The following is a 13,816-nucleotide window of genomic DNA, read 5'->3' on the forward strand; positions in this document are numbered from 1 at the left end:
TCTTGCTACTACTCCTATCCTTACTCAAAGAATCCACCTTCGCTTTCATTATCGCTTAAACCTAGAGCTTTAGACATTTTACGCCTCTCAGACCTGTTTTTGGGTATTTGGGCACCCATAGGACCAGGCGCATCTGAGCTCTTTGCCCTAGAACGATTGGCTTTTGCTAGGGTAGAGTCCTTCAAAGATTCATTGGGTGTTTTGCCTTTTTCATCTGTGTTTAGTTTGCGTTCCCTGATTTCGATCAATGCTGGGGTCCCTATCTCTGCTGCCTTTTCTATAACCTCCCACAGCGGTGGCCGTTCGCTACGTAGAGCCTGTGCTGCCGTACTTGCATCCTCTGCCTTCTCTCCGACTGGGTACAGACTGATGTAACGCTCTCTGTAAGGAAAAAATCGGGTGTAGATACTGTCGATTTCTGCCTTATGAAGGTCTGCTTTGAGCTTCTCAATCTCTTTGGGATCTTCGGCCGTCGTTAGTTGAGTTTTGATTCGTTTCGCGAGCCGGTCTGCTTTCTTCCTCTCTATTGTGTATTGTCAGAATAACTTTAACCGATTCCTATAGTCTAGAAAAGTAGCCCTACCAAAGAAGCGAACCATGTGATATTTTGTAATCATCATCTTCCTCTTTTTTTCATCCACGGCCTCGGCGATTTTCTGCTGGTGGTGGGCAAGTTCCCTCTCCAAATCATTCTCGACGTTTGCAGGCATATTCTGGCCCATCTTGAAGCGTCTCTCAATTGTTCGCACTCGTTTCTTAAGCCAATTTATGTTATCTGGCTTTGTCTTGTTCTTTTTCGGCTTCTTATTATTGAATTTCTTCGGCGCATGGCTTCCTGGAATGCGCTCGTGGGGGCCATCTTGCGAGTCGGCCCTGAACTCGGAAAATTTCCTCTTGGAACTCATCGTGTGCGTATAGCGTATTGTTTCTAGCGGTGATCGTTGAATGTATTGGGAATCAGGTCAAGAGAGCGTCGCTGTTAAGGAATTGAATTGACGGAAGATAAACTTTCGAAGTTTATCGTTTAGATTTAACTAAGATAAGATACGTATCTAAAAGTACTTAGGTACATGCATATAGTACGGGGTACCTTAGGTACCTACATATTAGGTCCCGCCATCTTTAGCTGCATCTAGAACTTCTTGAACTTAAACTCAATGTACGGACTTATTTTTATATTATCGTCCTAACAATGAAAACTGTATAAATCGTATCAAAATGTATTATTTTCACTTCTTTTCTAGAGTACCTGACATATCACTCCCCATTAGGAATGAAATATACACTCTTTCCCGGGCCTCCCTTTGCCGCAGCAATCCGAAGTGCCTCCTCCCAATCTTCAAGCCCAAACTTTCCGGCCACCTCCATGCCCACTCTAGATCCAATCTTCAGAACACCCCTTTCGACAGTTTTTATCAAGTCCTTCGCCTGCTGAGATGTATTCATAAAGGTTCCCTTAATTGTGATACCGTTGTATGATATGTGCCAATAAGGGATGTCGATGTCACCTGGGATTCCTCCCATGAGACTCATCCGGCCTCCTGGCCTCAAAGACAAGATACCCGCTCTAATGTGAGAGCTCTTGCTGGCCGGCCGTGGGGATATGTCGAAATACACATCCAGTGGCCCGAACTTAGCTAGCGCGTCGACGTCTTGTTGAACATCACCGCTAATCTTGACGGTTTCTATTCTTCCAGGATCGGCGAGTTTCTTCAGTTCCGCGAGAGCTGCCTCGTTTCTCCCCATGGCGATGACTCTAGCGCCCATAGCAAGGGCCACATGTACCGCAGCACTACTAAAGGAACCCGTAGCTGGAGCAATCAAAACCGTTTCGCCTGGTTTTAGTCCAATATCTACGAGACCACCGTACGGTACCACCAGTTGACTAAGACAACCAAGTTCTTCAAGTTTATATCCCAGTCGCCCAACTAAAATATCTTCATCCAGAGCGTGCACGCTTTCCAAAGGTGCAGTCGATAGCGTAGCCCAGCAACCATTGCGCCATTCTTCTGACGCCATCAGCTTCCTAGTACCCTCACTGAAGCCCTCGTGGAATGACCTAAGGATCTTTATATTGGGGTCGTCCCGGCCCCGGACCGTTAACTCTACAAATACCAGCTGGCCGGGTTTTAGGCTCGTAGCGTCGGACGGAACAGCAGCAACGCGGGCAATACAAGAACCACCAGGTACAATCGGTAAGGGGTACTTATAGCCTCTCGGATTGCCGTTGGTGAATATCTCGTTGGCATACTGTACGATGATAGAGTATAGTGGCTTAACAATCGCGGTTCCAGCCGTGGGAATCGGTGTCGACAGTGCTGCAAGAGTGGGCGGCGAAGAGGGTGAATGGAATTGTAGACCAGTGTAGGTCTCCGGGAGAGAGTGCTCAGTTAGGTTTGCCATCCTCGTCGTGAATGAGCGGTTTAAAAAATTAGAAGATGCCCAATTTCCAGTTGGAAACTTCCATCCATTCCGCGCGAGTTGGAAGATACGGCAAGCTCTATATATATCTAACCCGACCATGAGCCCTTCCCTTGTGATTGATGTCCCAAATTACTTAATTTGTCATCAAAATTGTACGGCCCTAGTAAGATCCTATCATGTTGCTCTAAATACCAAACCATCTCAAGTAGAGACGGCGGAGTTAGAGATGAAGTTTCTTAACTCCAAACCCCACTGCATCACGCTCGGTTTTAAGAAATAGCTAATTATACCAAGCAGATGATCACACTTCTAGCTATCATGGAAGTAGTTTGGCAATATACAACGCATGTGCAGTCTACTTAATACATTCTTCGTTGTATAAGTTAAGTTGTGTGTGCGACCCATTTCTTCGCAAAACGTTGGTGATATTACTCGTAAGTCAATGGTAAGTCTGCTAGTTTACTACCCTGATGCAGTATATAGTTGTATAACTAGAAGCTCTTATACTGGGTAGTTAGCTGACAGGTAAGCTCGTCGGAAACCGAGCGAGACTCGGACTACCTAGGCTAACGACTACAAGGGTGCTGTGGGATCGAGTGATCATTTCCCGTCAAGGCAAAGCTATATGTAATATATGAGTATTGCATGGTTGAACTAATATCAATACTTAAGTAGACATAATATCACCACCTCTTACCTCGGTTTTGCTTGATATCTTCCATGTTACAACTCCATAAACTTCATAGTTGCAACTACGGACGGAAGTAAGCCTTGTCAGCCACATGTATGACCAGCCACATGTATGACCAGCCACGTATATGAATGGATGGAAGTTCTTGATTGGTCAATGGATCACCTGCAGCGCTGGCGGGGTTTGAGCTTAAGTTTTATCGATAGGAGGCTAACTTAGCAGCTTGGCGCGGAAGCTCTTAAGTTGATTCAATCTACAACAATGTCAAGGTGCTATGTTATTAGTTGACAGCCTAGAGTCAATTGCAGTAAACTTTCTTTTAAGCGTCTTTCGACATAGAACAAGTACGGAGAGCTTTCTATATCCCATAATACGAGACATGCAGAGTCTACAAAAAGATGGCTCTTATCAGTTTCGTTCAATTCACATAGTCAACACTTCTCTTGATCTTTTGTAAGAAACCAGCCCAGGCAATGACAATTTTATATCTGAGAATACCCCCCACACATCTCTGGAGAAATGTCTCAATACGCAACTTCAAAGATGGATAGACCAGAGCCAGGCCTAATCAAATGGTCTCCTAACCCGGCCTACGATACCTTTCTCCATGTTAACTTGCAACATCGAGTCGTGCAGCTATATGAACCAACAGGTCTTGCGCAGCCTGGGTGGTTTGACTTCGAAAAGTCATCGAAGTATGATGAGATCCCTCCGCTGACCACCTACGATTGGTCACCTGCTCATCCTGGGTTCGTTGCCATCGGAACTGCAAGTGGCACCGTGGATATCATAAATCTCCACGGCGATGCCAGCTCTCATCTAGAGCTGCCTATAAGGATCACTCGTACCTGTCAGGCGGTGGCTTTTAATACAGGGTCCTTGCTTGCTGTTGGGTTAGAACGCGTTCGAAATGACCAGTGCCTTAAGATATTCGACGTAAGTCGACTTACGACGCTGGAACCCAGCGCTACATGGGCCTCACTCGAAGGTTCGATGAATCCGGTGATCGGGCTTGAAGCTAGTATTTCTATATCAAGCACCAAGTTCTTCGAAGACAGTCCCCAGGTTCTCGTTGCCGGGATTAAAAATCAGGGTATCCGCATTTACGATCTCCGAGGTAGACCTTGTCCCCGATGATATCCTTTTATAAAACTTACTAATTGCTCCCAAGATCCTCAAGGTGCAGTGATCAACTATCAGACAAAATGCAATAACAACTTAGCAATCGATTATGCTGATCAGAATTATTTTGCTTCGTCTTCTCTAGATAAACCAGGGCTGGTGATTTGGGATCGTCGGGCCACCTCAAGACCGTCTTCCTCGCGCTTTTACCTCGATGCTGTTGATACAGATGAATTGACGTGGGGAGCGGCACTCAATATTGATAAAGCAATTGATGTCAAAGAAGCCAATTTCCAAGATAGGGGTTCATTGATAAGGTCGTTACGTTTCTGTAGGGATCGTTCTGGCTTGATAGCAGTGCTCTCTAGAACTGGTCAACTCAAAGTCCTGGACGCTAAGAAGGAATTCATTCCTTTCGAGATGCATCCTAAGGACAGCCCCGAGATTCTAGAAGTCAGAAAATCGTATGATCTCGACATGAGCTATTCAAAGGAACGAAAAGACGACAGGATTGTATCGTTTGACTGGGTGACGCTCGACTCTCCTGTTTTAACACCACGAGCAATAGTTCTACGCGCCAATGGAACATTTGACATCCTTGAAAAACCATCATATTCATCAGAACATTTATATAAGATGATACCCTGGAAACCACCCCACCGTGGGCTAGAAGGTAACGCTATATTGACCGATAGATGATCATTGCTAATTCAACATAAGGGGGCGGCAGCTATCACTCTCTGATGCAATTTGAAGCAACACAGTATCCCGAAATGATGGGTCCACTCAATATAGACCAGGCTTTTAAGGATCAACCTTTATTTGGAAGCCGTAAGGAATCCACTAATGTTATAATACAGAAAACATTATTATCTCCTTCACCCATGGCTGACCCTATATGCGACCTGGAGGCAAGCACTGAGCCACTACCAGAGTTATTCACCAGTGCTTCAACAACAGCAGATAAGTTGCGTGGTTTGAGGCAATACTCTAGGGCAATCCTCGAAACCGCAAAGCAACTTGCTGATAAGGAGCGACAGCAATCAGTAACGAAAGATTTGGACCGGTCTTTATCGGATTTATCTTTACAGGGAAATGTCTTGCCATCAAATAGACAGCTACATGAGAAGCTACTCACATCAACACTAGATTCAAAGGGGTTCCCTAAAGAAGCACAACTCGTCCTCGATCACGTGATGCTTCTTCGTTCCAAGGAGAAATACTTATTCGACTATGTTGCGAATAGGGACATAGCTGCCGATGATCCTTGGCTAAGGGAACTATGGGATTGGGTTGTCGGTATGTGCTTTGCGCTTTATTGTCTTATTCTGTTTAAAAACTGATAATCTAGTAGGGGCTGATGATGCTGCCTCTGATATGGGAATGATATCGCAGGGCATCGACCTGAGTTATATGGGTGTTGCTAACATATGGACGCGTGACTTAGGTTAGTTACCTACATAGCTAGCTTTCTTTTGAAAATACTAATTGATGGCTGCGTAGGGTCTAATTCTTCAGTCAGACTTTTGGACGGTACTAGGACCCCAGATGCAGCAGCATGGGAGCGTTGTCTACAAGAAATAAATAGGAAGTTAAAACAGCCAGCATACACTGGCGTTGAATCAAAGAAGCCACTACATCGCCAAGTTGCTACGTGGATTTGTGGATGGGGCAGGTCACCCGATGCATACTTTAGTGACTATGCGAAGATGCTGCCCTCTGAGCGAAATTCATCGTGGTATACGATGGCAACCGCTCATGCCCTCTTCGAAGGTGATTACGACAAAGCGGTGGGGATTCTCAAGGGTGCTAGTACAGAGCACCCTGAGCTTTTGTTCGTCTCCTTGGCCCTACAACTCAAAAGCCAAGGGGACAGGAGCCCCGGCGAAGAACAGCTAGACTTCGACGACGCAGTTGCTTCTAAAACCGATCCCTACCTTCGCGCAATATCATCCCTTATCGCAACAAGTAATTGGGAGATTATCGCAAACCAAGAATCCCTACCTCTCCGCGAGCGTACATTCGTGGCGCTTCGGTATTTCGACGACGAAAAACTTACGCAATGGCTCGACAAGGAGCTTAAGAAGGCGATCGATACGGGTGACATCGAAGGCATTGTACTTACTGGCATAACTGATAAGCTTGTCGACATATTTGCAAAGTACATTGAGAAATTTAATGACGTCCAGACTGCCACTCTGGTCTTGTCAATCTGCTCACCGCGTTACATCAACGATTATCGATGCCGTGTGTGGCGGAATGCATACAGAGCCTATCTTCAGCGGCACAAGGCTTTTATGCAGCGGACTAAGTTCGAGGTGGAAAGCACCAAGAAGAGCAAGCGAGGCGGCGTTCCTACTATCATGCCGCCGTCCCGACAGATCGCACTGCGCTGTGTGTATTGCGACGCTGAATACGAACTTTCTAAGACGGGGGCAAATCCCCAGTCACTAGTTGCTGGTAAGGGATCAACAAACCCACTGACGGCAGCCAACATCAACGCGGGCGTCAGTTGCCCGAACTGCGGACGCCATCTCCCGCGCTGCGTCGTGTGCCTCGAGGTCGTGGGTGTCCCGCGATCCGACAAGCCGGAGGCCTCGCCTGACCCCCAGGTCCGTGTCGCTGCCCGCTTTCCAACTTTCTGCCTCAAGTGCGAACATGTCCTACACCTCGACCACGCACGCCAGTGGTTCGCGAGACATGTCGAGTGTCCGGTTCCGGAGTGCAGGTGCCGCTGCAACTTCAGGGCGAATCCGGAGTTGAATTATCGTTGAACGGTCTTTTGTGTGGGTAGCTGTAAGGGGTTTAAGTCGGGAGTGTTGGATTATTGGCTGGCGTTTTATCTGTATACCGTTACATGTCTACCTTACGGCTTCCTTTGGGCAGAAATACTATACCGTTTGAGATAAGTCGGGGTCGTAGTAGGGTTACAATTTTTAGTATTAGACCAATGGTATCGTGCTTGGTTTCTCCTTAACGGACTTATATGCCACTACTCGTCGTTTAATCACACATGAATTGACCTAATAAAGTTTTTGAATGCATGTTCTCCATGTAATAGCGTATCTCATCACCTTGCATGTCCACATAGACTGGCCGCTAACGGGCCTCCATTTAGAAGTTTCGTAGGTTAGGTAGGTTTTCTAGGAACACGAAGCGCATAAGCGAAACAACCTATGTAAGTATACCACCCACTAGGTTACATGTTATCATTTAACCTTATAATTATCATTATTCGTAACCATCGTATAACTTAATATTGTACAGTCTGAATCTAATAACACAACTCTCAGCAAGCCAACAAACAAACAAACAAACAAACAACCAGACAAATACCCTCATGCCGCCAGCTTCCACAGCGGCACGTACGCCCGCGCGGCGGGGGTATCGTCGTCTTCGTCCTCGATCGCCTTGTTCATCCGCGTGATCCACTCGTTCTCCGCCCTCGCCGCGTCCCGCTCGATCTGCCTCATGACCACCAGTTCGGCCAGCATATCGTCGACGAGCGAGCGGCCGCCGCGCACCATCCGCGCTAGCCCAGAGTCGGCTATAGAGTCATCATCGACGTCGCCGAGATCCCGTAGAGCAGTCCGCCACCCCTCGAGCTTCCGCAATAGGCTCTCGCAGTCGCGCGCCCAGGTCCGGTCTAAGTCGCCTAGGAACTGTACCTCGTCGCCGGCGATTAGACCTTCGACGTCTCCGGAGCGCTGGGCTGCGATGATGGAGGCCATGCGCTCGGCCCAGACTTCGAAGTCGGCTACGACGCGCTGGTAGCGCCCGCCGGGCTCGCCGAGCTGCCAGACGCCGTTGAGGGCTTCGTCGAGGATTTGGACTTTCTCTTCTAGCCCGAGCCCCGATCGATTGCTTTTGCCCCACCGCACAAGCGCTGCGATATTCCGGGCCTCGACCCCGTGTCTCTCGAGCTTGATGAGGGCGTCGTGGTCGGCGTTTAGCCGCGCGAATCGCGCCCCGAGCTTCTGGCGCGCGCTATCCCGCCACTCGGAGTCTACAACGGCGGCGTCGCGGTGAAGAAGCGAGAGCTGGAGTAGTTCCGTCTGCAGACGGCTGGTCTCGGCGGAGATGGCGACGTTGGCGGGGAGCTTGGAGGGCGAGGGGGGTGCGAGGAAGGTGGATGTTAGAGGTTTCGGCGCGAGAGACTTGGCTGGGCTGTAGTGCTGTTGGTGTGTGTTGAACGCCGGACGGCTGGTGGGCTGCTGTGAGGTAGAGGTGGTGGAGGGTTGAGATTGCGATTTCGTGCGCGTGTGCGTCTGGGAGCGTGTTTGCCGCGCCGGGGCTTTCGAGCTCGCTGTTGTGACTGCGCTTGGGGCAGGGCTCGTGCGGCCCGACGATGTAGATGATGTTTGAGATATCCGGGATTGAGCGGCAGGGCGGAGGGTTGTTGCGGCCGTGAGGCTCGTGACTGTGGATTTGGATCGCGAGTGTCCGATAGGTCGGTTAGAAGCTGTTGGAGGCGGACCGCCGGATGATCTCGGTCGGTTGACGGTTGAACTTGCGGAGCGGGTTGAGGGGATTGATCCTGCTGTTGTCGTTGCCGAGGATGAAACTTGACGCGTAGACGATGCTCTGCCTAGAGGCCTGGGAGCTTTCGCTGCAGGATTTCCAGCATTATCTGAGCGTGCGGACGGAACCTTGCTATAAGTGCCTGAAGGAGGTCTCCCCGTAATAGTAGAGCTTGCTGTTCTTCGCGCAGTGATAGTAGAGGAGGAGGTTGTTGTATTCGATGCCATGGATCGAGTCGTCATGGTGGGTTTCACCGGTAGTCTGCTAGGCGACGTGTTCCTAGCCTCGTTACGCGCCGAGGGTACATTTCCCCGTGATGATGCATTGCTTCCGGAAGTAGGTTTTTGAAGCGAGCGTGTGCGGCTTAAGCTAGTTGACGACGACATGGTGGTGGTTCTTAAGACAAAGTCTCTTTTATGGGAATAGTTTGGAATGTTGGTAAGAATCAGGGGTCTTTGTGCTATTGACCCGTGCACGCGACTAACAGGGTAAAGTTACCGAGAATTACAGTGGATGATATAGCGGACCCCACAGTTGATTCAGTCGATTCCCCCTGCTGTCAACCCCGCTAAGTTTAAAGGGCTGAAAAGGCTGAAAAGGCTGAAAGGCTATCCGCCGTTGGTTCCTCCACAACTGATTGCGCCTGTCATATTATACATATTATTACATAAAGTCAAATGCCGTAATCCACTCTATCTCCCCTTCCTTATATGATAACTATGCACCTGCTATGTTACTCAAGCGTTTCAAAAGCTGTCATCAAAGGAAGGAGTTATAGCTCAAGTAAGGAAACTACCTAACCTAGGTTAATGTATCACCGGGAGACTAAGACTGAGAAAGTCAAAAAATAAGAAAAATATAACTGGTTCACTTGTATTCATCTCATCTGCATCTGCATCTGCATCTACATAAGCTTAATTGCAATTGGTATCATCGTGCGGCTTCTAGCCTGGATTCCATTATACCCTTTCCCTTTTGCCTTACCCTGTCCAAGCTCTTGTCGTAGATATTATATACCAGTACACGAGAGGTATCATCGTACTATAAACGCCTATTTCCTGATGCAATTCCTCCCTTTCCGTCGTCATCTATGTGCCATTGCGTACACCGAATAAAATCATTCCTTTCGTATTGATGCTCCGCAAGCATCAGGGCCGGTTTCCGTACTATGCATATCCTGAGAATCGACGGAAGAAAAATAATAATGACCCCAGGTCTAAAGAAGAGTATTTGAAGAAAGGTGTTCGAATAAAATGAAGAAAAGTATGTGGTTGGTTGGTGAGTACGTCAGTCATATCGACAGGAGATTAAGTACTCGCTGCTTGCTTCCCCTTCTCGCGGCGCTGGTCAACTTCCATGTTGTCCATCAGTAACTTAAGGTCCGATTTATAAATACCCATGAGTCGTTCATGACACCCGAAGCAAATGCGCAGATTGCACCATGAGCAGGTCTTACGCGAGCCTGCGTCTTCAACACTACATGTTTGACAAGCTAATGGGTAGTTCAAGTTCTTAACTGGTACCCATTTATCATGGCGAACATAACAGTTGTAATGTCGCGAAGATATAGGAGCGGCTCGCCAGACGGTATCGGTTGAAGGAGCGGCTAGACTATAGTTCCTAGGGAAACGAGAGAGGGCCTCGTTGACTTGGGCTATCTGCTCTGCAGTCATATGTTCAACCGACTCGCCAATATCACTAAGTGCGCTCGAATCAACATCTCTTGAGATCTTGCGCATCGGTTTGCGAGCACTCGAGTCCGGCGACAACGTGGGTTCGTTTAATGCCGTTACGACATTAAAGAGCTCAGGCTTCTTCATGGGTTCGACTGAGTCAGATGGCAGCATCAAAGGCATCGCAGCGGACGGGCTTGATTGCGGTGAAGCTCTGTATCTCATTGGCTCTTGAGCATTTTGAAAAGCTGAGGGAGAACGAAGGGAAGGGTTGCTTTGAGATGGTCGTGGATGTCGTGGAAGCCCAAGACTCGGTTGTCTCAGATTGGATGAGCTCCCCTTCCTATGGACTTCCGGTTGATTAGGAGGCGAAGGAGTTCCGACAGCGCGGCGCGGAATTGACTTTTCTGCGGACTCTTTTGAGGGGGTCTCCGACGATGGTCCGGGACGAATCGGCGCGTAAACTACGGTCTCGACTGAAATCTTTGGTATCACAGATTCCTCGGCGAGAATCTGATCTTTTACAGGGGATGTAGGATTTATGCTAGTCTTATCCCCATACTGCACCGTAGGCTCCGGTTTCTTAATATGCTCAGCCTTCTCGACCGGCTCATCTTTAACTTTCACGGAGCCTTTCGCAGCCTCGCCTCGGCCAGTAAGCTCTTTTAGCTTTGCCGAAAGTTTGCGCATCTTGTCGTCTTGTTGCGGTTCTATTGGTTTTCCTGGTCGGATATTTCTTCCAGGGAGTGAGGCACCTCTAGGAGGTAATGGAGAAGTGGTGTTGTTTTGTGTGGGCGGTGGGGGCGGGAGAGGGTCTAGGCTGACTGGTTGTGCAGTGGATGCGGTAGATCCATGGGAACCAGCTAATTTGAGCTCTGGGACGAGAAGGCCATGATCAGATTTCGATGATGCACGTCGCCGCCATATCTCCCGTCGCTGAGGTGAGTCACCTACAAGGTCAGATGGTGACACTGACACCGACGGACCTCCTTCATATACACCAGACCGGGACACGGGGAATGCCGGGGACGAGTCTACGGGCCGGGTATGAGACGGCGTACTCGGACGGAACGGGTCTTTCAATGGCAGCGGCGGCGGTACATCAGGCATCATCTCATCTCCATAAGGGTTACTTGGAAGAGCCGTCAGAGTCTTTGTTAATGATGACTGGGCATCGTTTGTTCCTTCTCGCCCTGGTGAATTGGATGGCTCGCTGTCCTTTGTGAACACACTGCCTTGCGACGACCTCTGAACAGAATCCGACGATGTGTTCGAATATGCCGACAGCAGACTAGATATAGAAGAAACCCGTCTCATCTTCTTTGTCTGGATATCCGCAGCTGGGGCCGGGGCCGGGGCCGGGGCGGGATTTGCTGGTAGTCCTACCGGCTTCCTTGGGATCGCCCTCGTCTGCGTTTGTAACTTTGAGGCCTCCATGATATTCTCTGGAGGTAACGCAGGAAGAACTGAGTTGAAGCTTGACTTTGGACTACTAATGCTCCTGGCACTAACACTATCCTTCCTGGGTGGAAATGGCGAGAAAACCGAAGGTAACGGTTCTTGAGGAACTATTCGTGGCCTCTCGTTCTCCAACTCAGGCGGAGGGGCAGGTAACGCTTTTGAAAAACGTGAACGACCCGACTTGGGGGCCTGAAGGGTAGGGCGTTCCATTACTACGTATTATCGGCTGAATTAGGAGTTTGATAGGAAGATGTAAGGAGGACGAAACCACATATGCTGTCATACCAACTTGACGAGATATGACTGTTCGTCTGATAAGGTCGAGAAAGAAGAGACGGGGGTTGAGCAATCAGGGTTGCAGAAGAAAGAAGTGATGTGCTGTTGAATGGGGTGGGTTCACTAACCTTCTGTTAGTACCCTTGACTTGATCCTGCTTTACGCTTTGCAGAATGACAGCACTCTTGATGCAGGTACCACGCTGGAAGGATCCGCACGAGAGAACCTCGACGAGTCAAAAGATAGAGGATCCCTGCTTGGATGGAGACCCCAACGTTGTTTTTAGATTTTCCTGCAAGACTGCTGCGGAAACTGGCTAAGGGAGGAAGCAGGTTTAGAGATGGGCCAGGGGCGAGTCGGAGCTAGCCTTACAGACTTGGGGGGAGAGGGGGGGGATGGCTCTTTGTGGGAGGCCCGCTCGATCTGTTACGTATCGCTCACACTGCAATAATATGCGAATCCTCTCGCCTCCCTTCAGAACAGGGCCGATCAGCAAATCTGCATAGTTACTCTTGCCCCTCGTGGAGATGGACCCTTGAACGGACGTTTCAGCCACAGGAAGATCCCAAAGAGGAGGGTAAGTAGTCAACTTTAATTAACGGGATTAAGTGGATGTCTCTTTTTGACGCCGGTTTTCTCAGCTGATTGACACTTCGACTGGTATTCACAATTGACACTGTTTAGGGTTCGAATCAGTCAGATGAAAGCTGCGGATACCCAGGACTCGAACGACGATTTTATGATAACTGGAAGCATGCAAAACAGCTTGAAGATCCTTGCTATGTATTTCATACAGGTACCGACGCTGATGCCTAGAGGTTTCGAGAACATGTCTAATTTGCAAATCTCACTACTAGACTAAAATGAGACTAGCAAGACACGCATTGTCGAAGATGTGGTGTGCGAAAATCGCTGCAGCCACGATACTGTACGATAGATTGGAAGCAACCTGAGGCTGTGTCTTCAAGCAACTATGTGATACATAGACAGTTAGCTGCATGCAAACGCATCGAAATTCGTCCGAAGTGGGGCTATGACGACTCAAGCATGGTTAATCCCGTCCCACGTCCGGAGAGATTAGCCAGTAAGGGCCTCGACAAAATGGATAGGTAGCATTCTTTCCCGGGCCTAGGGGCCCTATCAGAACTTCGCGTACAAGCGTCTCTGGAACTTCGGGAGAGCCGGAGATTGGTAGTTGTGTTTTGCATTCCCGCTCCCTTGTAGACAGATAAAAATGGGTGCTGGTCTGTTTCGGGAGTTGGGATCGAGTTTCCGGGTCCACTGAATCATCAAGCATCAAGCCGGCGTGATGGAAATATCCGAGTTGATGATAAACTAACAATGCTATTTAGGGTTATTTATTTATTTATTTATTTCGTTATTTATTTCTAACCAGCTCACATGCCACTGATTTAAGCAGTGAAATACATGAGGTCTCCTGATAAGAGACAGACCCCTGGACACCCTGGATACCCTGGATACCGTGTGTCTTAAAACGAGGTATGACACTGTATTCATCCGAGATGATGCAGCACAAATTCCATAGACCTGGATTTCAATCTGCAGAAATTAAGTTTATACGAACGCGACGCGGCAACGCACATAGTACATTAGTTAGCTCTCGGATTCCTCATTGGTAACCAGTTAG

The 13,816-nt window shown here is 48.6% G+C and overlaps 5 protein-coding genes across 5 annotated transcripts; 1 reads left to right on the forward strand and 4 right to left on the reverse strand.

The window, feature by feature from the left end:
- Positions 1-20: 20 nt before the first annotated feature.
- Positions 21-905, reverse strand: F4813DRAFT_386554 (uncharacterized protein; the record flags this gene model as incomplete). Its single annotated transcript, XM_049246433.1, has 2 exons — positions 21-523; positions 584-905. 2 exons carry the CDS (start codon positions 903-905, stop codon positions 21-23), a joined length of 825 nt encoding a protein of 274 aa, XP_049102317.1.
- Positions 906-1,147: 242 nt separating this feature from the next.
- On the reverse strand, positions 1,148-2,780 carry F4813DRAFT_349639 (alcohol dehydrogenase GroES domain-containing protein). Its single transcript, XM_049242208.1, has one exon. It carries the CDS (start codon positions 2,521-2,523, stop codon positions 1,258-1,260), a length of 1,266 nt encoding a protein of 421 aa, XP_049102318.1. The 5' UTR covers positions 2,524-2,780; the 3' UTR covers positions 1,148-1,257.
- A 577-nt stretch (positions 2,781-3,357) lies between these two features.
- On the forward strand, positions 3,358-7,301 carry F4813DRAFT_291982 (uncharacterized protein). The gene is made up of 5 exons (XM_049240641.1): positions 3,358-4,232; positions 4,287-4,910; positions 4,958-5,536; positions 5,592-5,684; positions 5,741-7,301. The coding sequence occupies exons 1-5, from the start codon at positions 3,635-3,637 to the stop codon at positions 7,009-7,011; spliced, it is 3,165 nt and encodes a 1,054-aa protein (XP_049102319.1). The 5' UTR covers positions 3,358-3,634; the 3' UTR covers positions 7,012-7,301.
- On the reverse strand, positions 7,289-9,560 carry F4813DRAFT_291911 (uncharacterized protein). The gene has a single exon (XM_049240640.1). The coding sequence runs from the start codon at positions 9,142-9,144 to the stop codon at positions 7,576-7,578; it is 1,569 nt and encodes a 522-aa protein (XP_049102320.1). The 5' UTR covers positions 9,145-9,560; the 3' UTR covers positions 7,289-7,575.
- Position 9,561: 1 nt separating this feature from the next.
- Positions 9,562-12,661, reverse strand: F4813DRAFT_292043 (uncharacterized protein). The gene has a single exon (XM_049240642.1). The coding sequence runs from the start codon at positions 12,100-12,102 to the stop codon at positions 10,066-10,068; it is 2,037 nt and encodes a 678-aa protein (XP_049102321.1). The 5' UTR covers positions 12,103-12,661; the 3' UTR covers positions 9,562-10,065.
- Between the last annotated feature and the right edge of the window lie 1,155 nt (positions 12,662-13,816).

The sequence above is a fragment of the Daldinia decipiens genome (assembly GCF_022478715.1).
Source record: "Daldinia decipiens strain CBS 113046 unplaced genomic scaffold F4813scaffold_6, whole genome shotgun sequence".
NCBI lineage: Eukaryota > Fungi > Ascomycota > Sordariomycetes > Xylariales > Hypoxylaceae > Daldinia > Daldinia decipiens.

Excerpts from the sequence above, each read along its gene's own strand:
- F4813DRAFT_291982 (XM_049240641.1), top strand. The coding sequence starts at position 3,635 with ATGTCTCAATACGCAACTTCAAAGATGGATAGACCAGAGCCAGGCCTA. Across the intron at positions 4,911-4,957 it reads ACCCCACCGTGGGCTAGAAG|GGGGCGGCAGCTATCACTCT; the intron begins GTAACGCTATAT and ends ATTCAACATAAG. Across the intron at positions 5,685-5,740 it reads CATATGGACGCGTGACTTAG|GGTCTAATTCTTCAGTCAGA; the intron begins GTTAGTTACCTA and ends ATGGCTGCGTAG.
- F4813DRAFT_291911 (XM_049240640.1), bottom strand. The coding sequence starts at position 9,144 with ATGTCGTCGTCAACTAGCTTAAGCCGCACACGCTCGCTTCAAAAACCT.
- F4813DRAFT_292043 (XM_049240642.1), bottom strand. The coding sequence starts at position 12,102 with ATGGAACGCCCTACCCTTCAGGCCCCCAAGTCGGGTCGTTCACGTTTT.
- F4813DRAFT_349639 (XM_049242208.1), bottom strand. The coding sequence starts at position 2,523 with ATGGTCGGGTTAGATATATATAGAGCTTGCCGTATCTTCCAACTCGCG.